The 25690-nt window shown below is 40.6% G+C and overlaps 1 protein-coding gene across 2 annotated transcripts; it reads right to left on the reverse strand.

The window, feature by feature from the left end:
• Positions 1-760: 760 nt before the first annotated feature.
• Positions 761-24499, reverse strand: cnr2 (cannabinoid receptor 2). 2 transcript variants are annotated; one of them, XM_031896896.1, is made up of 2 exons: positions 24461-24499; positions 761-2121 (listed from the first exon to the last, which is right to left on the reverse strand). In XM_031896896.1, the coding sequence occupies exon 2, from the start codon at positions 2081-2083 to the stop codon at positions 1010-1012; it is 1074 nt and encodes a 357-aa protein (XP_031752756.1). In that variant the 5' UTR covers positions 2084-2121; positions 24461-24499; the 3' UTR covers positions 761-1009. The 2 variants fall into 2 exon arrangements, with proteins under 2 accessions (XP_031752756.1, XP_002938788.2); XM_002938742.5 differs by lacking the exon at positions 24461-24499 and adding an exon at positions 9041-9242.
• Positions 24500-25690: the final 1191 nt, after the last annotated feature.

A 25690-nucleotide genomic window follows, 5' to 3' on the forward strand; every position in this document is an offset into this window, starting at 1 on the left:
CAGTAACACACAGGAAAATTTGTCATCCATATTAAAAAAACGCTACCTTGGGCGAAAAATCTAAGATTGCCTTGCCCTACAATAACATTGGAATCCCAAAAGTAAATTACATTAGTTGTGGCGATTCTGCTTTTATTCATGAGAAAATAAGAACACAGTCATTTTCCTACAATTAAAGGAAGACTATACCGCTGAATAATGTAGGTATTGTATAAAAACACTGCTTCATTTAAATAAACAATTTTCATTAATTTATACTTAGTAGTATGTGTCATTGGGTAATCTTAAATAGAAAATTGCCATTTTCTAAGACCTATGGGATGACTCCTGGTGAACGCAAACAAACCAAGGGCACACATACATGCTAGGTCACAACAGCCAATTAATGGACAAGGTTCTGTCTTTTACTCCCACACTTCCTCCTCTAAGGGAGCACACAGACCATCAAAAAATGGGTCTCAAGGTAAGCGGCAACATTTACTGATATATATATATATTCCTGTTTGGTAAGATTCTTTAATAATAGGCCACGTAGTACAACCAAACTACCTGTTGGTTGTATAGTGTTTCTTTAAGCCAAATTGCCACAGGTAATGTAATTAACTTGCAGTGATTCCAATGTTAGTGAAGCGCAAGGTATTTTTTGTAGAGACTTGTCACGCTCAGTAGTGTTTTTTAATATGGGCAACAAATCTTCCTGTGTGTCATTGCATTAATAATTACCAGGCATGCTGCAGTTATGCAAAGAGCCAATCTGATCTTTATCATTTACCAGAAGTATATTTAAAGTATAAGTTCTAGGCCAGGAATAGACAGTGATGAACAACAACATTCAGCATGCCTGTAGTAGATAAGCATGTGGACTGCTTCTGGGTACTACAGTCCTGCTACATCAGGTGTAACAATGGATGCCTATTCTTGTACAATTTACTATAGTTGAAATTTAGCCACATGTGACTCAGTGCAGTTGAACACATTCAGGTCTATTCAGATTTGCTATTTGGTACTTCTATTGACTAATTTCAGTGTCACAAAGAGTCTCATCACCTACAGTGTCAAGTCCAGAGTTTTTCTGGGCTCCTTCTTCCTCTGGATCAGTTCCTGTAACCCTTAGCAGTTGCTTAATGTTTTGGAATCCTTTGATTAATTTACGGTGTAATTCTCTGCTTCTCCAAGCATAAATCATTGGATTCACCATGGAGTTGACCAGACAAAGAGTACTACAGAAGGCAAATATAGTCTTAATAGATCTGTCTAGAGAAAATAACAAGCTGTGCATCATAAGAATGAGAACTGGTGACCAGCAAATGACAAGGACAAGTAAAACCAAAGCTAATGTTTTTGCTAGCATGATGTCCAGCCTTAGCCGAGCCTGTCCTCGTCCAGACTGCATGTTGTGTTGCTCCATATAAACAGCATGCTTGTGCGCTTTCCAGAGGATGTGTGCATAAGAATAGATTATTAAAGTAAGAAGAACAACCACAAGAATTATCCAGCTTGCCAAATAGTTGTTGCTTATTAAGGGGAAAAGTTCGGAACATGAAGTGTCAAGTTGACAACAATTCCAACCCATAAGAGGTAAGTATGCAATAAACATTGTGATTAGCCACATACCAGCCAAAGCCAGCAATGCCCTTTTTCTGGTCACCTTAGCTTTATACATAGATGGTTTGTGAATAGAAACATATCTGTCAAAAGCCATGAGGAGTAAACTTCCAAGGGAGGCTGTAAAAGATGCAGTGACTCCACCAAGTTTGAACAAGAAGACAGCATGTGTACCTGCTCCATGGAAGACGTGAAAATCCACAAAGCTGTAGGAGAAGACCATACTTGCTAGGAAGTCAGCTAGAGCCAAACTCATGAGGAAAATATAAGAGGGTTTTCTCCTGAGATGGGAAGAGGTCCATATCATGCAGAGAATCACAGTATTCTCCAGAATGCACAAAGCTCCCGCTCCGATACAAAGCACAGCAATGAAGATTTTCTGAGAGGTGCTGTTCAGAATCAGAAAGCACTGAATATCCATAACCTGAGTGCCGCATTTTGTAGCATTTTCACTCGAGCCCTGGCCACATTCACTCATTGTCAGCTCTTTCAGATACAGCTTCTTCTAGTTAAACTCTGCGGGGAAAGAAAGCAAAACTTCATTTCAACTATGTTTCAACTAAACTTGAATATAATATTAATAACTAAACAGTTAATGTATGTAATTAATTGCTCAGAAAATATAATTGGTCAATATTCATATTACTAAATTGTTTCTTTCTATATGTATAGGATACCCTACCTTATAATTTAACATTAAATGAACCCAATAGCATTATTTTGCCACCAGTATGGATTTATGCAGCTTAGTTACCATCAAGTATGATGCACTGTTTTATTATTTCAGTGAAAATGAAATTAACATTAAAGTTATTGCTTAATATTAATTCTATGGGAGATGGCTATCCTGCAACTTGGCATTTTTTGGATAACAGGGTTTTTTTTGTTTTATTCACAGATTAAATATTTTAATTCTTACCCTTTTTGGTTTTGGGTCACAGGCATTTAGCTGCATTTCCTGACCTATTTTTTCTAACAAAAATATTTTGGTTCTCTTTTTTAAACACATGCTCAGGGACATCTACTAATCCAGTAAGAAATCAGTCAGAAACTTTCAGTGTTTAATGATACTGCTTTTCTATTGTGCAGTGTATATTAACACTAGTATATTTAAACACTCCGCACTGAGCTTGCCCAGGTGCCCAGAACTGTCAGAGAACCTGCACACTTCGCAGTAAAAACTAAAGTAAACAAGGTACACACAAGGATCAGACAAAAAATATAGCCCAGATCAGGCTGCTACACTATTTTGTTAAGAAGAAACTGAGGATATTTGGCCATTCTGAGAGTAGTAGAAATAAGGAAACAGGTTTTGCTGAGGGAGAGAGGAGGTAAAACAGTCTGTGCTTCAGTGGACAGAGATTTCTATTGCTTAAGCAGGAGAGAGTGACCAGACACAACATTAGAATTGTATAAAACCATGGATACAAATCTGTCCCTCTTTAGATAATACAGCATTGATTTGAAGACCCAAAAATGGATTTGTTGGAATTTGAGTCTACTGCTCATATGACTGGTTATGACTTGGATGGATATAAGCAAATCTGCTTAGTGGCCTAGAATTTAATCAGGAATGGTTGGTGGATGTGGACCAGCATGTTTGTCTTTATGTTAGTGTAATTGTAAATCCATTGGCAAACATGGGTTAAAGTTGGCATTCAGGAGCAGGGACAAAATGTTTTAACAGGCTGGTGCTAAAATTGATGTAGTTTGGAAGACCAGAAACTGACAAAGCCTCTAAACAGAATTGCATAAATATAAGGGATAACTTGTTATTGTTACTGTATATCTGATTTAATTCTTATACTTTATATAAATGTATATACTTTATGAAACCAATATTTTAAAAAGTACAAATGGTTTATATTATGCTAAATGGCCTATTAAAGAATCTTACCAAACTGGAATATATATATCAGTAAATATTGCCCTTTTACATCCTTTCCCTTCATCCACCATTCAGTGATGGGCTTTGTGCTCCCTCAGAGCACATGACCAGAAATAATGCAGCTCTAACTGTAACAGAAAGTAGTGTGGAAGCAAAAGACAGAACTCTGTCCATTAATTGGCTGATGTGGCCTAGCATGTATGTGTGCCTTGGCTTGTTTGTGTGCACTGGGAATCCTATGATCCTTGGAAGCGGCCCTTAAAGGACATGTAAACCCCAGTGAACAGTCTCTTTGAAATCTTTCAATACCTGCCACTCTGGTTGTCCAGAGGTTAATAGTAAGGCTGCAGCATCTCCTTAAGCACTTAGATTTCCTTCTCCTCCTGTAACCCACTCACCCCCCTCCCTCACAAATTTGCTTTGGCTTTTTGCTTGTGGGCATGCTCAGTTGTTCTAAGCTCAGATTACTAAACACGCCCCCCAGTCTAGCAGCCAGTGAAGAGATGGCATTGCTGTTTCCCATAGAAACTCAGCTCTAGCTGTCTGCTTCAATTTTTTCCTCCTAACCTCCTGAGCTCAGCTCAAACAAAGCAGAACTTTTATCAAAGACAGTGCTGCCTGTGTGAGCCTGTTTTCTTGATGAAATGTATGCTGAATAAGGGTCTGTGTGTGTGTGTAGGCTGTTTGCAGATTTAAATGTAACTGATTATGTATCAGGGGAAAAATGGCCACCGGGTGAAAGCTGCTATTTGCTTTAGGAAATATGATGGTGCTGGCAAACGGAGGGGATACATGCAGTACAAATAATTTCATTTGGGTGGGGGAGACGTGCCCAACTGATATACATTGTAGGCAAATGTAGGCTTTACATGTCCTTTAATTCTTAAAATGGCAATTTTCTATTCAGGAGTACCCAATAGCACATACTACTAAAAAAAGTGTATTTTTATGAAAAAGGTTTATTTAGATGAAGCAGGCTTTGGAGGTATAGTTTTCCTTTAAACCAGAGAAATAACACAAATTCAGTGACTCTTGCTGATCAGTACTGCTTCATATCTTTTAGAGCAGTGCTGTCCAACTGGCGGCCCGTGACCCCCCTCTGTGTGGCCCCCCACCTGTCTGGCTGCTTTGATGGCTTACTCTTGTGTAAGCTTTAAATGGTATCAGTACTGTGATTAACTGCCCCCCCGCATGGTTCTCACCTCAGATTCAGGCTGTAAATCTTCTGTATTGTTTAAAAATGTAATCCCCTGTGTTGTTCACACCTTTTAATCTCTGCATTGTTCACCTCCTGCAGTGTTCACACCTCAGGCTCAGGCTGTAATCACCCACATTGTTCTCCTGTTCACACCTCAGACTGACTGTAGAGCAGTAGAAACCCACAAATAATCCCTGCACACTACAAAAAGAACATATACTGAGGTGGTACTGCAATTAAAAAGTTGTTTAATATATAGTTATTGTGCAGACTGTAGGAGCAGTGCCAGCATTGTGTCACTGTATGCTGCCTGTGTGTGCCATACACACAGGCAGCATAGGGCAAGCAGAGTATGGCACACACACGCAGGGTAGGGCAGGCAGAGTATGGCACCCACAGGCAGGGTAGGGCAGACAGAGTATGGCACACACAGGCAGGGTAGGGCAGGCAGAGTATGGCACCCACAGGCAGGGGAGGGCAGGCAGAGTATGGTACACACAGGCAGGGTAGGGCAGGCAGAGTATGGCACCCACAGGCAGGGGAGGGCAGGCAGAGTATGGCACACACAGGCAGGGTAGGGCAGGCAGAGTATGGCACACACAGGCAGGGTAGGGCAGGCAGAGTATGGCACCCACAGACAGGGTAGGGCAGGCAGAGTATGGCACACACAGGCAGGGTAGGGCAGGCAGAGTATGGCACCCACAGACAGGGTAGGGCAGGCAGAGTATGGCACACACAGGCAGGGTAGGGCAGGCAGAGTATGGCACCCACAGGCAGGGGAGGGCAGGCAGAGTATGACACCCACAGGCAGGGGAGGGCAGGCAGAGTATGGTACACACAGGCAGGGTAGGGCAGGCAGAGTATGGCACCCACAGGCAGGGTAGGGCAGGCAGAGTATGGCACACACAGGCAGGGTAGGGCAGGCAGAGTATGGCACCCACAGACAGGGTCGGGCAGGCAGAGTATGGCACACACAGGCCAAGTATGGCACAAACCAGCCAAGAATGGCACACACAGTCAAAGTATGGCACACGCAGGCAGGGTAGGGCAGGCAGAGTATGGCATACACAGGCAGGGTAGGGAAGGTCATGTGATAACACAGGTGTGGTTTCAAGTGGGTGCAGTTTCAAAAAGGGGAGTGGTCAAAACTGGCTTCCATTATCGGCCCTCCACCACGTAGGTCGGAAAAATTCCGGCCTTCGGTACCACAGAAGTTCTACAGCAATGTTTTAGAGCAACTGCATATAAGTCATATTAAGTCACCATAAACAGAATTAATATTAGCATTGGAAATTCATTCCTTATCCTCAAAGCCTGCTATCAACTTAGAGAAGTCCTTCTAAATACCTAACCTTACAATCAATAAAGCACTTATAAAGTATAATGTGTCCAATCAATCATTCCTCAGCTGTCAGTTTATCTTCAAAAATATTGGACTCCTCCTACCACCTAATGGAAAATTGGCATATATCCCAGACATTTGAAGAATTCCTTAACTACATCAACGTAATTACTGAACTTATTAAGATTATATTCAATGGCTATAATAGCTTTCTCATACTGAATGCTAGAATAGAGTGACACCACACCCTAATCAAGATTCGTATCCTTAAGTATAATATGTCCAATCAATCATTCTTACTTTGTCAGTGTACCACCAACTCCTACAAAGCCATGACAATTTGGCATAGCATACCATATCTTCTGAAGTTATTGGTGGAGCTAAATAATAATACAACATGAGTCAACAAATAGTGTACTCTGCACATAATACATTTCTTAACCCCATCAAAGTAATTACTGTTCTTTGTGAAAATGATAATCAGTGGCTATAATACCTTTCTCATACAGGATGCCCAGCTGTTACGCCCTAGGAATATTCCTTTTTTTCACTCAGCATAAGATAAAATATGCAGCATATGCAGTTACCCACGGATGGCTACAAGCAAATAGTGAATGCTATGTTTATGTGTGAATACAACATTTTTTGAGCCTCCACAACTTGTTGGATACATTGGTGTCTATTCGAAGGGGCTAACAACAGGTCTTTGCACTCTGTAATAGAGCACAGGCCTGCAACAATTCTGCAATTCAGAATGCAGTGTGTAAAGTGCAAAAAATGGCAAATTGTTGCCTTTTTTGCATTGGCACACTGCATTTGTTCTTGCAACTGCCTCTTCATTGACTTACATGGTAATGATATTAACTATGCTGCGTGAATCCATATTGGTGACAAAACAAAACTATTGGGTTTATTTAATGTTAAAATGTTTTCTTTGTAGATTTACTATATGGAGATCTAAATAAGAGAAAGGCCCCTCTCTGGCTAACCCCAGGTCCCAAAAATTCTTTATAATAGATACCATATCTGTACCACTAAATTCATGAAAAAAATGTGGACATTTTCATTGCTGCTAACTGTTTAAAATGATTAGCCATACGGTATTACATATTCATTTCTTCTTTTTAAAATTATTTTAGACAACAGGTGGCCATACACAGGCCGATTGTAGCTGGCAATACTGGTCCCTTGGACCGATTCGGCAGCTTATCGGCCCCTGTAGGGGCGGCAACAACTGGCCTGCCCGACTGATATCTGGCCTGAAATCGACCAGGTTAAAAAATTCAGTCGGATCAAGCCGATGTGGTCCCAAACCTATTGCAGTCTTTATAATTCGATCGCTTGGACCCAGGGCCAAACGACTGAATTAGCCTAAATTCCCCTGATATCGCCCACCCGTAGGTGGGGATATCGGGAGAAGATCCACTCGCTTGGCGACCTTGCCGGGCGAGCGGATCTTTACGTGTATGGCCACCTTAATGTGAGTTTAGTGAATTAAAAGAGTAATGCCTTCTTAATGTCATACTAAAAGTACAATAGTTAAATGATCATCCCTAAAAGTAATATATAGTAACCTAAAGTGTAAGAGCATTCATTTCTCACATTGATTTTGCTATTTATTTTTTAAACATAATTCAGGTATTGGTTCTTTTATCCAGAATTCTTGGACCCCTAGGTTTTCTGGATAAGGGATATTTCTGTAATTTGGATCATCATACTGTTAAAACCGCTTTTTTTATATTTTATTAAAGGGACTAGGGTGTCCTGAATCACAAAACAAATGAGCATTAAAGGGGTGGTTCACCTTTGAATTAAAGTAACACCAAAACACCCTGCACTGGTAAAAGTTGTGTGTTTACTTCAGAAAGTCTACTATAATTTATTTAAATAAGCTGCTATGTAGCCATGGAGGCAGCCATTTAAAGGAGAAAAGGCACAGGCAGATAGCAGATAACAGATAAAACTATTATATTCTACAGAACTTATCTGTTATCTGCTATGTAACCTGTGCCTTTTCTCCTTTTTTCCAGCTTGAATGGCTGCCCCCATGGCTACACAGCAGCTTATTATATAAATTATAGTAGTGTTACTGTAGCAAACACACCAGTTTTACCAGTGCAGGGCAACAGTGCATTATATTTTTATTACGTTAAAGCTCTTTCATTTTTTGGTGTTACTGTTCCTTTAACTTTAAGTATGTTATAGAATAGACAATGCTAAGCAGTTTTCAATTGGTTCTCTATTATATTGCTATTGTTATTTTGTATTACTTATTCTTCTATTCAGGTACTTTCCTATGCATATACCAGTCTCTCCCTGGTTGCTATGGTAATTTGATCCCTAGCAACCAAAAAATTGCTCAAATTTCAGGATAGTTGCTAAGCAAAAAGTGAAATACTTATGAAATACACAAATGATAAAAAATGAAGACCAACTGCAAATTGTATTAGAATATTACTCTCTACATGATACTAAAAGTTAACTCAAAAGCAAACAACTCTTTAAAGATGTGATTACCCACTTGTAGAAACGCTTTGCTTAATGTTCTTAGTTTATACATGGGATAGGAGTGGTGTGTTTACTATTTTTAATCACCAATCTAGTGGAGAATAGGGAGCCTTGTGTTTTTTAGGAGTAAAGTTATTTTAAGACCATGCATGAAGTAAGAGTCAAGTGAAATAACCCCGTAGACTCTGAATAATAATACATTGGAATTCCCTTGCTACAAGTCTGTTATTAATTGTACTTCTGTATAAGAAAGGAATTGCTTAGCATAGTCTTAATGCTAGACTGTTATTTTGTTTCCTGCAATATACTTTTGCCAAGCCTATTTTAATCAAAGTTATTCCAGCATGCCAGCAGGTCTAGACCAGGACTGTCCTTGTCCCTTGAACATGTTATATGAGAAATAATTGGCCCACTACTTGTAATAAAATGGGCAGCACTAGTCTAAATCATATAAATCAGTATAAGCTTTCAAAATTTACCCTCAGAAATTAAACCATACCTTATTCTCCAGGACTGATGCATTCGCTCATATTGCTAGATAGCATGTGCTCCAGGAGATGGGTATTTTCTGTTCTACTAAGCATTTTTTTTGTTTGTTTTTTTACATCTTCTTTCCTCCTTCTTTTTGTGGTCTCTGTGTGCTTCTAAATTGTGAACTGTTAGCAGCCAGGGTTTGAATGGAAGGTAAGGAAATTGCTTGCTGCATTCTAGTCATACTCAACAGGAAGAAGGTGGGTTTTCTGCGGTTGGCCCTAGCAGTGGACCATGATATGATAACATCCATGGGTGGAATTATGTTATTAGCTAATACTAAGTGCCTATGCCATGTACTTTCAGGTTGTAAACTTTTTTGGGCAGGGCCCTCTTTACCTCCTGAATCAGTCAGTTTTTTTATATAATCTGTAGGTTTGCTCTTAATACTGAGCAGCCCTGTTGCCACTCTGTAAATATCTGTTATTAATAATGCTAGGTGTAAAGTACAGAACTTTCCTGTACCTCTATGCTTGGTTTATTTACATTAATAGGTGCATTGACCACCTATGTGCAAGGTGCAAGAACACAACCACTACATTTGTATTATCCTATATTCATATGTTACTGACACATTTATGTATTGCTTTACACATTTACATCAGTCCCTGCTCCACTGGAGCATACCATCTAAGGCACTGTCACATTTAGGGACACACACACAGGGGCCAATTTTATCAGGAACCAATTCAACTGGGTGTATTTTTAGAGTGTTAAAATGAACCAGAGTACCTGAAGAAAATGGGGAGAACAAACTCATGGAGGTTTAACATGCAGAATTGTGCTGTGTTTTATGCCTAGTAATGCACCTGTTTAAATGTGTCCCTATGTGTTTCCTGTTGTCTTTAAACATGACCTCAGAAAACAAGATGTGAGAGCCACCATACTGTAGATACGTGTCTAAAGATGGTCAGGAGTGAAGACTCTTTCCTTTCTCACACAAAGCAGCCGTTATGTTACGCATTATGATAGATACAGTATATTATCTATGTTTATAAGTCAGACAGCACAAAACTGTAACAGACGGCACTCAAATCCAGCAAATGCGCTAAGAAATGTTCTCGTTTATTGAGATTTCTACACACAGGGGCTCATTTACCAACGCATCGCAGCGCTATAATAGTCGCAGAGGCAAAACATTTGCCCTGCGCATAAGAATATTTAACAGTATAGCGCAAACACGGTTGCTTAAAGTTTCATTCGCTAGTGTTGACGCAAACTGCTGCGCCATACAAACATGCACATATGATGTCGCAAAACTGCACATATGACGACGCAAAACTTGTCATAAATTGTGTGCATAGATGGCGCAAGCTAATGCTCTTATAAACCCGTACCAACTACATGCTTCCTAACTTAACAACCTAGTCAGTTGGTGTTTAAATGGAAAAAAGATATGAAAGACTCCATCACATTAACAAGGGAAACTGCCTTTATAGATAAGAACAAAGTTAAAAAAAAAAAGGATAAATGTTATTAAAACATTGTAAAAAATTAACAATTATATTTTTCTAATAATGCTAATCAACATATTATAAATTAACATTAACATGGTTTTACTAATGACATACCTAAATTAGTTTATTGTAGCGCAAATCTGCGAATATACTAGCGCAAATGTTGAAGAACGCGCAGTCAGAAATACGTCACAAATGAACAGGTGTAAAGATTTCAATGCAGCCGTGCCTGCGCAAATCTGCCCATATATATGCGCAAATAACACATATATAGGCGCAAAGGGCGCACTCACTCAAAAATTAAGTACTTAAAACACGCCCCTAGCCACACTCCCAAAAAACATGTCGTTGTTTTCCGACATTATTGCCCAGTAGTAAAATAAACGAACCAACGCAATGTAATGCATATGCAATTGCGTGTGCCCACAAAATGGCGCATAATCATAATTGCGTCGGTTTGTGTGCTGCGATGCATTGATAAATGAGCCCCACTGTGTGCAGAGATCTCAATAAACAAGAATATTTCTTAGCACATTTGCTGGATTTGAGTGCCGTCTGTTACAGTTTTGTGTTGTTGCTACATATTGGGCTCCTGGGCACCACTGATCTGAGCAGACCAGATCTGAGCGCCACTGCAATCACTGAACATTTTTGCTCAAGGCTTGATAGTATTTTCTAAAGTAAGTCAGACAACACAGGTTGCTGTCTGTTTTTTGTTATGGGGTTCTTTCTAATTAGCAGAGCGACTACAAAGTTTCAAAAGTAACTCCAAAGATGTTTGATATATTTTATGAAACTGCCCAACATTTAAAAAAATAGAAGTGGTTTTGTGATGCCACTATCCTGTTACAATACAAAATATACAGGCATAAAAAGGAAGTTTCACTGACCAGTATTATGTAACTTTGTGGCATATATTTTGCAAAAGTTACTGAGAAATGATCAGCATTATTCTTGGCATTATTGTAGTTCATGTTTAATCTTAGTCAAGTTGTTGCCCTTCTCCCCACCTTTGTCAGTGATCATGGAGAGCCATTGCAAGCTCAAGCCTTTATCACTGTGAGCTTGCAAGGAACTCTGGGGCATATGTTTATATTAACCATTAATATGATTCATTGAGGTTTATTAAATGAAAAACCTGATTCCATAGAAATCAATGGAAAGTACATATTTGGCATTCAAGCAAGCTAATATTTTTGCCACAGTTTTAGTTTAAAATAACTTAAAGGGCATGTAAACCCTGCATTTTCCCACCATGTACTGCATATAAGTTGGGCACATTTCCATACCTCCCAACATTTTCAAAATGGAAAGAGGGACAAAAAGAAATGCAGCGCAAGTGATACGAAAATTGTTTTGCCACGCCCAACCACACCCCCTAAATACCACTCCCATTTGACTAAATTTGACAAGTTATTTAACACATTTTTGAACACATTTCTTGGGATTTTGGGATCTTGTTTTATGTGTTATTACAGTTTTGCTAAAAAAGCTGAAATTTCCCTTTAAGCTGCAAGTCTCAGTTCCCCCAAGAGACCTGTTTAGCTTATTAGTTACAATTGTATCTAAGTGCTGGTGTTGCTTGTTAACATTCTGGGCTTTCTTCCAAAAGTTACATATTTAATTACATGTGAGAAACAATGTTTCTAAGTGCAGGTGAAGCGTGTTAAGTTTCTGGGCTCTCTGCCAAAAGCTACTTTTTAATTAAGTTTGAGAAACATTTGTATTTAAATGCAGGTGAAGCTTGTTTACCTTTCTGGGCTCTACCAAAAGCTACTTTTTATATGTTTTATATGTATCTTTTTTAGCTTCAGTGCAGGAGATCAAAGAGAAATGAGGGACTTTTCAGTAAGAATCCGGGACTTTGGGTTAAGCTGTCAAAAGAGGGACTGTCCCGCGAAAATTGGTACAGTTGGAAGCTATGCATCTCCCCCACCCACACCACATCATTTATATTGCATATATCCCATCTGTTCACCAGCACCATCACATTTTTCTAAAACAAATAGCAGCTTTCACCCAACGGCCATTTTCCCTCTGACACATTTTCAGTGACATTTACACCTGCACACAGCACATATGCGTTGTAATCAAACTTGCTTTGATAAAAAGTTCGGCTTGAATGATTAATCTGAGCTCAGGACAGGCGGCATGCCACCCCGCCACAGAAAAATTTTTACATTTTGCTCCCATATGGAGCAATGGGGACCTCTTCCCACTGCTCAGTATGGCAGTTTAAAAGTCCACACATGCACACTCATGGCACCTCGGTTCGTACGATATTCGGTGCGTGTATGGCAAGTCGGCGAGTCGATTGGCCAGGTTAAAAGATTTCGGTCGAGTGCCATAGAAGGCACCTGAGCAAAATCTGCCGTCAGGGCTGAATCGGCAGAAGGATGTAGAAATCCTGTTGTTTCTACCTCCTTATCTGCCATTTCAGCCCTGAACGTTAGTGGCGGATTTAACAATCTTTCATGCGACCAATGGTCGCACGAAACATCGCAAATCGCTACGTGTGTGACCACCTTTAAACTTAGAAACTATGCGATAAGGGAGAGGTGAGGGGAGTCAAGGCAGTGATAGTTAAGGGGGCTTTTATAGGTATAGTTCTCCTTTAAGGATCAACTGCAGAAAGTAACAAATGTCAGCCCCCCACATCACTGTATAAAGTAGTAGCAAAGAAACAAAGAATTTCTTCTCTTAACCTTCAAAGCCCTCTATTCCTCTGCTCCTCACTACATCTCTTCCCTTGTGTCTCTGTATGTTCCTGGCCAACTCCTTCGTTCCTCGCAGAGCAATCGTTTGGTTGCGCCCCCCACTACTACTGCGGTTTCCCGCCTTAAACCTTTCTGCCTTGCTGCCCCTTACATTTGGAATGCCCTCCCTGATTTCCTCCAAAGAGAATCCTCCCCCAGTCTTTTTAAAACTAAACTTAAAGACTACCTTTTGGAGCACTCACCCAGCACCTGATCTGGGAACTGGCACTTATATTGTAGTGTCACCCACTGTGACCTGCAGCACTTATATTTGCCTATTTGTGTCTGTAAGTTACCCTCCCATATAGATTGTAAGCTCTACGGGGCAGGGACCTCCATCCTCTTGTGTCTTTGACGCTTAACTTATTGCAACTGTATTTATCTTGTATCTATCTGTATTTATTGTTTTACTTTGTATTTATCTATTATCTTAATAATCCCGTTTGTATTAATGTATTCTACTGTACAGCACTGCGTACATAAGTAGTGCTTTATAAATAAAGATATACCGGTACATACATACATACATTTATAAAGCGCTACTTATGTACGCAGCGCTGTACAGTAGAATACATTAATACAAACAGGAGATTATTAAGATAGATAAATACAAAGTATAACAATAAATACAGATAAATACAAGATAAATACAGTTGCAACAAGTCAAAAGACACAAGAGGATGGAGGTCCCTGGCCCATAGAGCTTACAATCAATATGGGAGGGTAAGCTCTACGGGGTAGGGTGAGTGCTTCAAAAGGTAGTCTTTAAGTTTAGTTTTAAAAAGACTGAGGGAGGATTCTCTCCAGAGGAAATCAAGGAGGGCATTCCAAATGTAAGGGGCAGCAAGGCAGAAAGGTTTAAGGCGGGAAACAGCAGTAGTAGTGGGGGGCGCAACCAAACGATTGCTCTGCGAGGAACAAAGGAGTCAGCCAGGAACGTATGGAGACACAAGGGAAGAGATGTAGTGAGGAGCAGAGGAATGGAGGGCTTTGAAGGTTAAGAGAAGGAGTTTGTAAGATATTCTTTGTTTAATAGGAAGCCACGATAAGGACTTTAAAAAGGAAAGGGCCTGAACTCTCCTGGATGAGAGGAGGAGAATTCTGGCAGCAGTATTTCATATCGACTGCAGGGGGGAAAGATGGGAATTAGGGAGGCCAGTTAGTAGCAGGTTACAGTAGTCAAGTCGGGATAGGATGAGAGCATGCATGAGCAGCCTAGCTGTTGCAGTAGAAAGAAAGGGACGGATTTTGGCAATATTGCACAAGAAAAAGTCACAGGTTTTGACAGTGGTGTTAATATGGTCAGAGAAGGAGAGACAGGAGTCAAAGATCACCCCCAAACAAAGTGCCGAATTGACTGGGTTGATGAGGGTGCCTTCAATAGAGATAGAAAAGGGGGGGGGGTAGGACCAGGCTTAGATGGAAGGTGGCATTGGAGATGGCCTGGAGGCAGTTAAGGTGGCCATACACGGGCCGACTATAGCTGCCGATATCGGTCCCTTGGACCGATTCGGCAGCTAATCGGCCCGTGTATGGGGAGAGCAGAGCGGCCTGGCCGACCGATATCTGGCCTGAAATTGGCCAGATCTCGATCGGCCAGGTTAGAAAATCTGGTCGGATCGGGGACCGCATCGGCTCGTCGATGCGGTCCCCGATCCGACTGCCCCATTGCCGCCCACATAATCCGATCGTCTGGCCCCAGGGCCAAACAATCGGATTATTATTTTTTTTACCTAAATGGTCCCCGATATCGCCCACCCGTAGGTGGGGATATCGGGGAAAGATCCGCTCGCTTGGCGACATAGCCAAGCGAGTGGATCTGCTCGTGTATGGCCACCTTTAGAGATTTGAGTCTCAGTTTCGACTGTTAACAAAGGGGTCGAAAAGTAAATTTGTATATCATCAGCATACAGATGGTATTTAAAGCCAAATGAACGGATAAGATCTCCCAAAGACAGTGTAAAGGGAGAACAACAACGGCCCAAGTACAGAGCCTTGGGGTACATTAAGAGGAACTGGAGATGAGGTTTTGTTAGCATAGGAGACAGTGAATGAGCCAGGATTTGTTGCAGTATTAGATCTTTCACACAGCGCAGCAGAACAGACAAGTGAAATGTTGCCCGTGCCACAGGAGATTTTCCATGTAGGGAAAGCACCAACACATACATACTCAAGGGCAAGCACTGTCATATACATAGACACAGTAAAGGTGGCTATACACCTTTAGATCCGCTCGTTTGGTGATGTCGCCAAGCGAGCAGATCTTCAACCGATATCCCCCACCTACGGGGGTAATTCGCCAGGGCCAATTTATTAAATTAGAATGACGGGTATAGGAGAAGTGGGATCGGGGACTGTATCAATGAGCCGATTCAGTCCCCGATCCGACTAAATTTTTTAACCTGCCCGATCGATATCTGGCTGATTTCAGGCCAGATATCGGTCGGGCAGGCCCATCATTGGTGCCCCTACACAGGCTGATTAGCTGCTGCTAAAATTGGCCTGTGTATAGCCACCGTAACAGTGACAGAAGGTTTTTATCCTGCTGCAAGATGCTAATATAGAGTGAGATCTAACAAATGCCAATGGAGCTGGTGTAAGCTGCCACAGACTATTTTCTCTGTGCAGGGCTGTTTGGGCCTAACTGTTGGCCTATTTTAAACCTAATCCATAAATGACATTTGAAAAAAGATGTGGATTCCCTGTTCTTTGGTTAACAAAAACTGTGTACTACTGTTATCAATGGAGATTATTAAAATAACGACCTGCCACTTCTGAGGGATACTGTATTTAAAAGTTATTCCAGATGAAAAGGCTGGTGGTGGACCCTCTGTCCTGGTATGTCCTGCAGGGCCGGAACTAGGGGTAGGCAGAAGAGGCAGCTGCCTAGGGCGCAACGACTAGGCGGTGTCTGGCAGAAGCCTCTCTTGCCTACCCCTAGTCTGTGCGCTCCATTTTCATTGCCCCCGCCACTTGTGATTACTCGCCGGGGTCAACGAATTATCGCTTCGCAACCCCCCCCCCCGCGCATGCCCCTGTTGCAAATTTATTAAATAAGTCTTGCACCAAAGAGCGATCAATGCTGATTTTACTGTTTTTTCCTTTTTTTCCCTTCCCAAGTCCCAATGACAAAGTTTGGTATCAGAAACAAACACATGTTCTCCTTGGGTATTTTTCCTGCCACAGGGGGTAGATGGAAGAGCAGCTGTATTTATTGGGGTTAATCCAGTCAAGGTTTGTTATAGAGCAGCAGAATCTATGCTTGGTATTGCAGCAGGGGCACCAGTGACTATTTCTGCTGCAAAACTCCTATAATGATTGTTAGCTGTTGGAACAGAAGGGCATTATGCTGCAGGTGAAGAGATGACAGGCACTGTAGCAAAATAGGGGCAGATGGTAATAGTGATGCAGGGGCTGATAGTGAGAGTTAGCAGGAGAACTGAGGGTCTAATATGACACACAGGGTTTATAAAAAGTATCAGAATAGCAATAGTAGACCTGAGTATGGGTCTATGGGTCTATTTAACAACTGCCAGCCACTTTCTTGCAGTGGGACAGAGAATTAAGAACTTGGTTTAGAAGGCTCATTGTGGCCGCATATTGTGGCCGCATATACAAATAAGTCACAGCTCTCCTGCATACCAGAGTGGATCATACTTTCTGGATGACAAATAACAGAATCTCATAACCACAGCTGCATGATAGTGTGAAACATTGCCCCATTTAGCTGTACATAGAAACAAAACATATTTGTTACCACAGTACTCTGTTTATGAGCTCCTGGGGGGGTTGTTTTGGAATATCTGTGTTACAATCACCTTTATACCCCTGTATACACTCAGACTAGAGTTTATCTCTGCAGGGTTACTAAGACAATTTTGTAATAGGTTTAGGCACCCAGAGCAATCAGTTTGATTTACAGGTAAATAGTTGTTGCAACCTGATATTGGTTGCTGTGGGTGACTTTTATTACATTATTTCTTTATTGTCTTATCATTGTTTCAGCTATGTTATGTTATCATAAAATTCTTCAGGTGCCTGGATGCTAGCAATGTTCTTGATGTGCTCATCAATCCCTTAAGCTGGCCATACACGTGGCGATCTAACAATGTTTCGTGCGACAGATGGTCACACGAAACATCGTCAGATCCGCCACACACAGTCAGGGCTGAAACAGCAGATAAGGAGGTAGAAACAATAGGATTTCTACCTCCTTCTGCCGATTCAGCCCTGACAGCAGATTTTGGTCAGACGCCTTCTATGGCGCCCGATCAAAATTTTCTAACCTGGCCGATCGGCAAGTCGTCCGATATCAGAGGTTTCGTACGATAGTATCGGTGCGTGTATGGCCAGCTTTAATAAAATGCTACATTTTCAGTGGTATAATAAAACAAAGTAAAGAGTATTATTGCAAAGCAAAAAGGCCTTCCACTTTCCTATAGTTACTAACATATATTAAATACTTTATTTTAGTACTGTATCCCACTTTAAAGATATAAGACACTTTCAGTCCTATTTTAAGCTAGAACATCATTTGGCAGTTTCTTCTCACAAAAATCTCAGCAATATGCAGCCAAAGAATTGTTTACCACTATATTCAGATGAAACCGAAAACATTCTAGTGAGATGTTTATCAGCCAACTCCTGTCACAGTCTAGACTCAGTAAAACCTATATGTTAATTTCCTGCTTAAACACATCTAGCTATGCAGAGCACTGATTGTTTTTTTTTGTTTTTTTTAACAATGTAGAGAGCTTTTATAATGTTATTACAGCGGAACAATCTATTTTTTTTTTATATGGGCGCTTACTATGCCCATATGTACTCATCCTTATATACTGTACATACAAGCATCCAAGGTATATATAATATTCAGCATGGTGCTATATTAATGAAATTAGCATGCAGTTTGCAATTCTGACAGAAACAATGTATAGTTTCTGACAGAAAAAAATGTGTCTGGTGATGTCTTTGCACATTTGGATCAGCACCTTTCAGTTAGGGACTGTACAGGGGCCGCTAAAAGTGAACAGCAGGGCAATGACTGAGGAATAAATTGCGAAAACAGTGTAGGATGGGTTTATGATATATATTCCTGGCTGAGCAGGAGGTGGGAAGACCAAATGCAGAATAAGTAAGGTTCTCTTAACCTTCAAAGCCCTCCATTCCTCTGCTCCTCACTACATCTCTTCCCTTGTGTCTCCGTACGTTCCTGGCCAACTCCTTCGTTCCTCGCAGAGCAATCGTTTGGTTGCGCCCCCCACTACTACTACATTTGGAATTCCCTCCCTGATTTCCTCCGGAGAGAATCCTCCCCCAGTCTTTTTAAAACCAAACTAAAAGACTACCTTTTGGAGCACTCGCCCAGCACCTGATCTGGGAACTAGCACTTATATTGTACTGTCACCCACTGTGACCTACAGCACTTATATTTGCCTATGTGTATCTGTAAGTTACCCTCCCATATAGAAGCTCTATGGGGCAGGGACCTCCATCCTTTTGTGTCTTTGACTCTTAACTTATTGCAACTGTATCTTGTATTTATTTGTATTTATTGTTATACTTTGTATTTATCTATTATCTTATTAACCCCCTGTTTGTATTAATGTATTCTACTGTACAGCGCTGCGTACATAAGTAGTGCTTTATAAATAAAAATATACATACATACATACAGGAAGTATGAGGTGATTACCTTGTGGACAGCAGATAACCAGGAAAACTGCTCCTTTTATTTTAAAGGGGTGGTTATATCAAAAAGATAATATCCACTGTCTACACATCATTCACAGGGTCACTTTACTAAGGGATTTTTCCCTTCGGGTACAATCTTCTTACTGGGGCTTTAGGCACCCTGGCACATCTGCCCCATCCACCAGGTGGAGGCCAAAGTGGATGAGTCATGTACTCCTTCCATTTAAATAAACTATTGATAGTAACTACTTACTCTACCCCTGGGTACATATCTCTCCCCGAAGCATAGTAACTACTTACTCTACCCCTGGGTATATATCTCTCCCCAAAGCATAGTAACTACATACTCTATCCCTGGGTACATATCTCTCCCCGAAGCATAGTAACTACTTACTCTACCCCTGGGTACATATCTCTCCCCAAAGCATAGTAACGGTACATACTCTACCCCTGGGTACATATCTCTCCCCAAAGCATAGTAACTACATACTCTACCCCTGGGTACATATCTCTCCCCAAAGCATAGTAACTACTTACTCTACCCCTGGGTACATATCTCTCCCCAAAGCATAGTAACTACATACTCTACCCCTGGGTACATATCTCTCCCCGAAGCATAGGTAACAGATACCAGGACTTCCTGAGCCAAATGGGAAGTTGATCCCTTTGGTTCGAAGTGTGTTTTGGTTGTAAGCGACACCAACAAGCAGATAATAAGTTTATATTTAATTGGAGGGAATTCATAAAAGTGAAATTCAAAGCTTTCCCAAGTCAACTCATGGCTTCAGGGCCCCCTAACTATCACCCTAAAACTGCTTAAGCTGATAGCAGTACTGAGGTTCATAAACTGCTGATACAGTTTTTTGGTGCCTGTAGTACTTGTGGTAAAATAAGAGAAACTTTATTTTTCTTTAAGGAGAATTGCTATTGTGGCAGTTTCTCTGCAGGGTTCTGCTACAATGCCAATGCTATTATTATGGAAAAAGAAATTATAGGAAGGCCTGTCATTTTTTCCAGTAACGGTGGCAACCCAAACTGGCATTCTCTGATTAATATTGATAAATAAGCCATTTGAAAATGCCAGGTTCATGCTTTATTTATACATTTACTGCTTATACTAACTTATGCTCATGGCTGTGTTCAGTTTCATTTCCTCCATACACTTTTGCAGCCTCTACAGTTTCCAACCCACATCATCTAGTGCAGCTCACGGTTTAGTAAGCATGTTAGATATGAGTGGAACAGCCTGCTCACACTTCATTCCTCTAATGCACATGTATTTTCAAACAACAAAGATCTGTTAATCATAGTGCCCTCTGCTGTTCATTGTATAGTTGATGCCTAGTAATTATACCTGTCCCCCAAAAACTGCATCTTTTTCTTTTAACATTTAAGAAAGCTACACAAGTTAAAAATGAAAAGGCAAAGAGAGATATCATTGCTTTATTTAACTTATTAGTATGTCAGCTTACATAATATTTATATCTTTTGTAGTAATGGTTAAATTAACCCTTTAGGGCACACACCGCTATTACAGGGAATGGGAGACCTCTATCTGAACACTTATATTAAGAACTGTGCACATTACCGGGATCTGGAGACGCTGCGCTAGCGACTGCAAATACTGCTGTTTCTGTGTTCATCTGCAAAACAGTGTGGACCTCCAGTTTATTCCATTCTATTATTACTAGTAAAACAGTACAAATAGTCCCATGTTGCTTTGCCCTCTTGCTGCCTATTAAGCTGGCCATACACGCACCGATAATATCGTACGAAACCTCGTTTCGTATGATTTTCGGTGCGTGTATGGCAAGTCGGTGAGTCGCAGGAGGCTGCTGATATCGGTCGACTCGCCGATCGGCCAGGTCAGAAAATTTTGATAGGGCGCCATAGAAGGCACCTGAGCAAAATCTGCCGTCAGGGCTGAATCGGCAGAAGGAGGTAGAAATCCTATTGTTTCTACCTCCTTATCTGCTGTTTCAGCCCTGACGGTGTGTGGCGGATCTGACGATGTTTCGTGCGACCGATGGTCACACGAAACATCGTCAGATCGCCACGTGATATTCTTCCTTCAGATCAATCTAGAAAGATGCTGATCCCTTCCTTCCTTGTCTAGGGAGCCTCAGCTGCTCAGTTGGCTGGCCTACCTCTATTTCTCACTACGTACAGTGAGCCTCCACAGATCTGGCCTGCCACTATGCATCATGTTGGAACCAGGTTGGGGTAGCAACCCTCTGCCCTCTAGCCTCATCTACTGTTATCGTTTTTACACCAGCAAAAAAGGTGACCCACTGCTATTCTCTATATGTAAACTACCTAGAAATCCCCTTCCCTCCTAAGTGACAAGGAGGACTGCCTTCCAGGGAGTTTCGTGCTTCACAGCACCACCTAGTGACTGGAAGTAGTAAAAACTAAAAAAAACTAGATTCTGTATTACAGTATGTGTCAGCAATACAAGCAAGTAATTTACTCCAAATAGCTAGTAATACAACAATATTTAATTAACTCCAGGCATGCTAATAATGTCATTGTAGCAAACAGGTCATGTTTAATAAAGCCCAAAATTACACACGGTCTCCTTTTCCATTCTCTTTCCTTGCAAACAGGCTCTTTTCACATTCTCTCCACTCATGCACCCAGCCCTCATTTTCAATCCATCTGCCCCAATTTACAAACACTCCCACCTACAGTGCAGCCTTTTTCCTCATCCTTTCCACCCCATACGCACAGGCTACCTCCTCTGTACTCTTACCTCCCCCTATGCATGCACATAGCTTTCTTTCTCATACTCATACCATCCTACATACACAAACTCCTCCAACCACCCCCCATAATGTGTTTTTTCTTTTCCTTTATGTTTCATAAGATGCCTAAAGCTAAAGAGTTGAACTCTGTTATTTATTTATTTCCACACATTTGCAAAGCATTTCAAAGAGATTATACACCATTCACCTCAGTCTCTGCCCCAGGGGAGCATACAATCTAATCAATTCCCACACTCTAGGATCAATTTAGCCATGAACCAATAAACCTGTTACATGTCAAAGTTGATATTACTGTAGTATATAGGTGAGTAAGACATAAAGTAATACAGAGTAAAGTAAGACATAAAGTAATACAAAGTAATAACCATGGGGGCTGCTGGAAGCCTACAGCTTCAGCTAGCCATCCCATGACTTATGACTCCTGTAATCAGGTGGCTGGCATATTGTGCAAGTTGTTATGCTTTAATGAATGAATGAATTAACTAATTCATTAATGGTGGCCTTTCCTTCCCCAATAAGTGTGTCTGCATCTAGTTAATGGGGGAGATAAGAAAGGGCATTTTTTCAGCTTCTCATTTGGTCCTTGGCAGCCAACTTGGCAGCACTACTGCTGAGAAGGAGGGAAACCCATCTTTACATAGTAAATGGTGTATAATGCCCAGAAAGGGCTGATTGTGGTCGTTGTTATACACATAAACTAAGGCTGAATATCAAATGGTGTAAGCTACATGACATCAGCCCAAGGCATAACTGCCATTCAGAAAACTGACATTCATCAATGGCATTACTGTGTAATACTCCCATGCCTGGGGGACAATCCTTTAATTGTATCACCTATTCATTTGAATGTATTGTCATAGCAAAAGAGTGATAATGAAGGTACTGGCCAGCACACAGCATGTGTTCTTTGCAGATTATAGCCAACTCAGCAGGCTGCCTGAGGGTTATTCTTGACCCTTTACTTTCCTAACCTAACTATTAATACCACTTTCAAAACCTTCTGCTTTTTTCTCTTTAGCAACTACTAAAACAATTATCTGTGCTCTTGTTTTATCCTGCCTAGACTACTGTAACCTACTACTAACCAAGGCTTCCACATATCCATCTTTCCTATATTTAACAATACTATTAGACTCCTTCTGCTTTTACTGAAATGAGACTACACTATTAAATTGTATGAGTAGAACCCCTCTTTTTTGTTTTCCCAGGGACTGCAAAAATCAGCATAAATGCTGGAAGAAAAGAACACTGCTTACATTTGCCAGATCATGAATAAGCAGCGTCATTCCTGGGAAAACTTCATTTCTGGGCACGTAAAAATGGGGTTCTACTGTATTATGGGTATCTGTTAAAGTAGAAGGGAAGTTAAAATCACTGGGGGGTAACAAATGTTAGGAAGAGGGTCGTTCACCAGGAGCATCAGCCTAGGGTAAATGATTACAATCACTGGGGGGTGCCTAACATTTTGGTACCCCCCAGTGATTCGACCTTTCCTTCTCTTTTAAAGGATAACTTATGAAATCCTCCTGTTAGTTGTTCCTGTTCTTCTTAATTTTTTAGCATTGGGGTGTGGGTAGCAGTTAAGAGGTGAAAGTGATTACAAACCTTTTATTACATTAAAATATATTACAGTGATACTGATTTGCAAATGATTGATTTTGATCAAATCAATGGACTTAGCATATTGATATCAAATCAGTAGGAAAATGTCATCAACTATATAAAAATTAAATCAAATATCAAATGGTTATGGATTGCTATCTGATGTTTAATAATTATCCCCCATGTTTTATTAGCATGCTTCATTCATTTAAAGCACAGATTCATGTTTCCCAGCTTATGTGGCTCAAAGCATTTTTTATGACATTTTCATTTATTCAGCCTTGCATGGGCAGTGTCCAAATCCCAAGATATATGACATTATTAGCTGTGCTGGAGTGAATGGGTTAGTGCCTATATTTTCTCCTTTACCTGCTTTAGCTGCCTCAAACTGAAATACTCCCACATTAAATTAATTATTTATGCTAATAGATCATTTGATCCAGACGGTTAAATTAATACCATATAGATTGTAAGCTTCTATGGGGCAGGGACCTCCATCCTCTTGTGTCTTTGACTCTTAACTTATTGCAACTGTATTTATCTTGTATCTATCTGTATTTATTGTTATACTTTGTATTTATCTATTATTATCTTAATAATCCCCTGTTTGTATTAATGTATTCTACTGTACAGCGCTGCGTACATAAGTAGCGCTTTATAAATAAAGATATACATATATACATACCTTCTGATAGCTAAGGGTTTCTATTCTGGTGTAAACTTGCACCTCTGTGTAATAGTTAGCTGCAAAATACCCTTGAAAAGCTACTTATTTGCAACTTGACAAACAGCAGGGGACAACAAAAGAATGCCTATTCCCTTTTAATAAGTAACTCATATTGAAACAAAGAGAGAGGAAAGCAGAGGGGTCAAAGATATATAAAGTGGCAGGAGTCACAAATATGACTCCAATAATTTAATCCATAGAAATCAATTAACAATTACATCTGATTGTTTAAATACAGAAAGGCTGGCCATGAATAATAAGATCCACTTATTGTGGAATGAGCAGATCTTTTGGCCACCTACATTCATATGCATGGGCCAGTAAAATCAGCAGCTTTTATCAACAGTATTTAACTTTGTTGATATTAAAAAGGAAAGGTAATCTTACCTTATACCACAGGGTGGTGCTCCTGTTAGGAGAAAACCGCTCCAGCCCGGGGTAGCTGCGTGCGAGCGATCATTTTCCTCCTGTCTTCTTTATTCATGATCCCGGGCTGATGTATGTACTGTATGTGCAGTAAAGTGAAAAAAACTGCTTTTTTGTTAAAGTTCATCAATTCTACTGCGCATGTGCAAGCGGTTTTAAGACAGAAGAAGGAAAAGGTTTGCTATCTCGCAGCTACCCTGGGTCGGTTTTCTCCTAACAGGAGCACTAGCCCAGGATATAAGGAAAGAGATTACAATCACTGGGGGGTGCATAACATTTTGGCACACCCCTGTGATTGTACCTTTACTTCTCCTTTAAGGTAAATATGGTAAGCCATAGCACTGACTATTGCATATGTATGTATGTATTTATATTTTTATTTATATAGCACTATTTATGTATGCAGCGCAGTACAGCTGAACAATAAATTAATATCGAAAACCCAAATTATAATAAATACAAATAAATACAAAGTACAGCTAAAAAAAAGTTTAAAAGTTAAGTGACAAGAGAAAGAAGGAAGAAGAATAAATACATTTGTAATATGAGTTTGGTTTGAAGGCTCAGAAATACTGGATTTCTGAATGATCAGAAACCAGCTGTTCAAACCTGAATGATCTTTTATTAATTACATCATATGATAATGGCAGAACTAAAGGTGGCCATACACGTGGCGATCCGACGATGTTTCGTACGACCATCGGTCGCACGAAACATCGTAAGATCCGCCACACACCATTCAGGGCTGAATCGGCAGGTAAGGAGGTAGAAACAATAGGATTTCTACCTCCTTCTGCCGATTCAGCTCTGAAGGGAGAATTTTGGTCAGGCGCCTTCTATGGCGCCCGATCAAAATTTTCAAACTTGTCCGATCGGCGAGTCGTCCGATATCGGCAGCTTCCTGCGATATCGGTCGACTCGCCGACATGCCATACACGCACCGATTATCGTACGAAACGAGGTTTCGTACGATAATATCGGTGCGTGTATGGCCACCTTAACATGCAGTGCATGACCTTTGTACCCACGTCCCCACATCTTTTGTTTCTGTTTATCTCCTCTGCTTCAAGGATTGTTAGTTTGTCCTGCTATTGTTTGCTGCACAATTTTAAAGGAATGCATATTTTTTTAAAGGAATGCATAGTTACAGGATAACTACCCCCTGGTGTTATTTTCTCTTGTGTCAATGCA

This window comes from Xenopus tropicalis, chromosome 2, assembly GCF_000004195.4.
Source record: "Xenopus tropicalis strain Nigerian chromosome 2, UCB_Xtro_10.0, whole genome shotgun sequence".
In the NCBI taxonomy this organism is placed as follows: Eukaryota; Metazoa; Chordata; class Amphibia; order Anura; family Pipidae; genus Xenopus; species Xenopus tropicalis.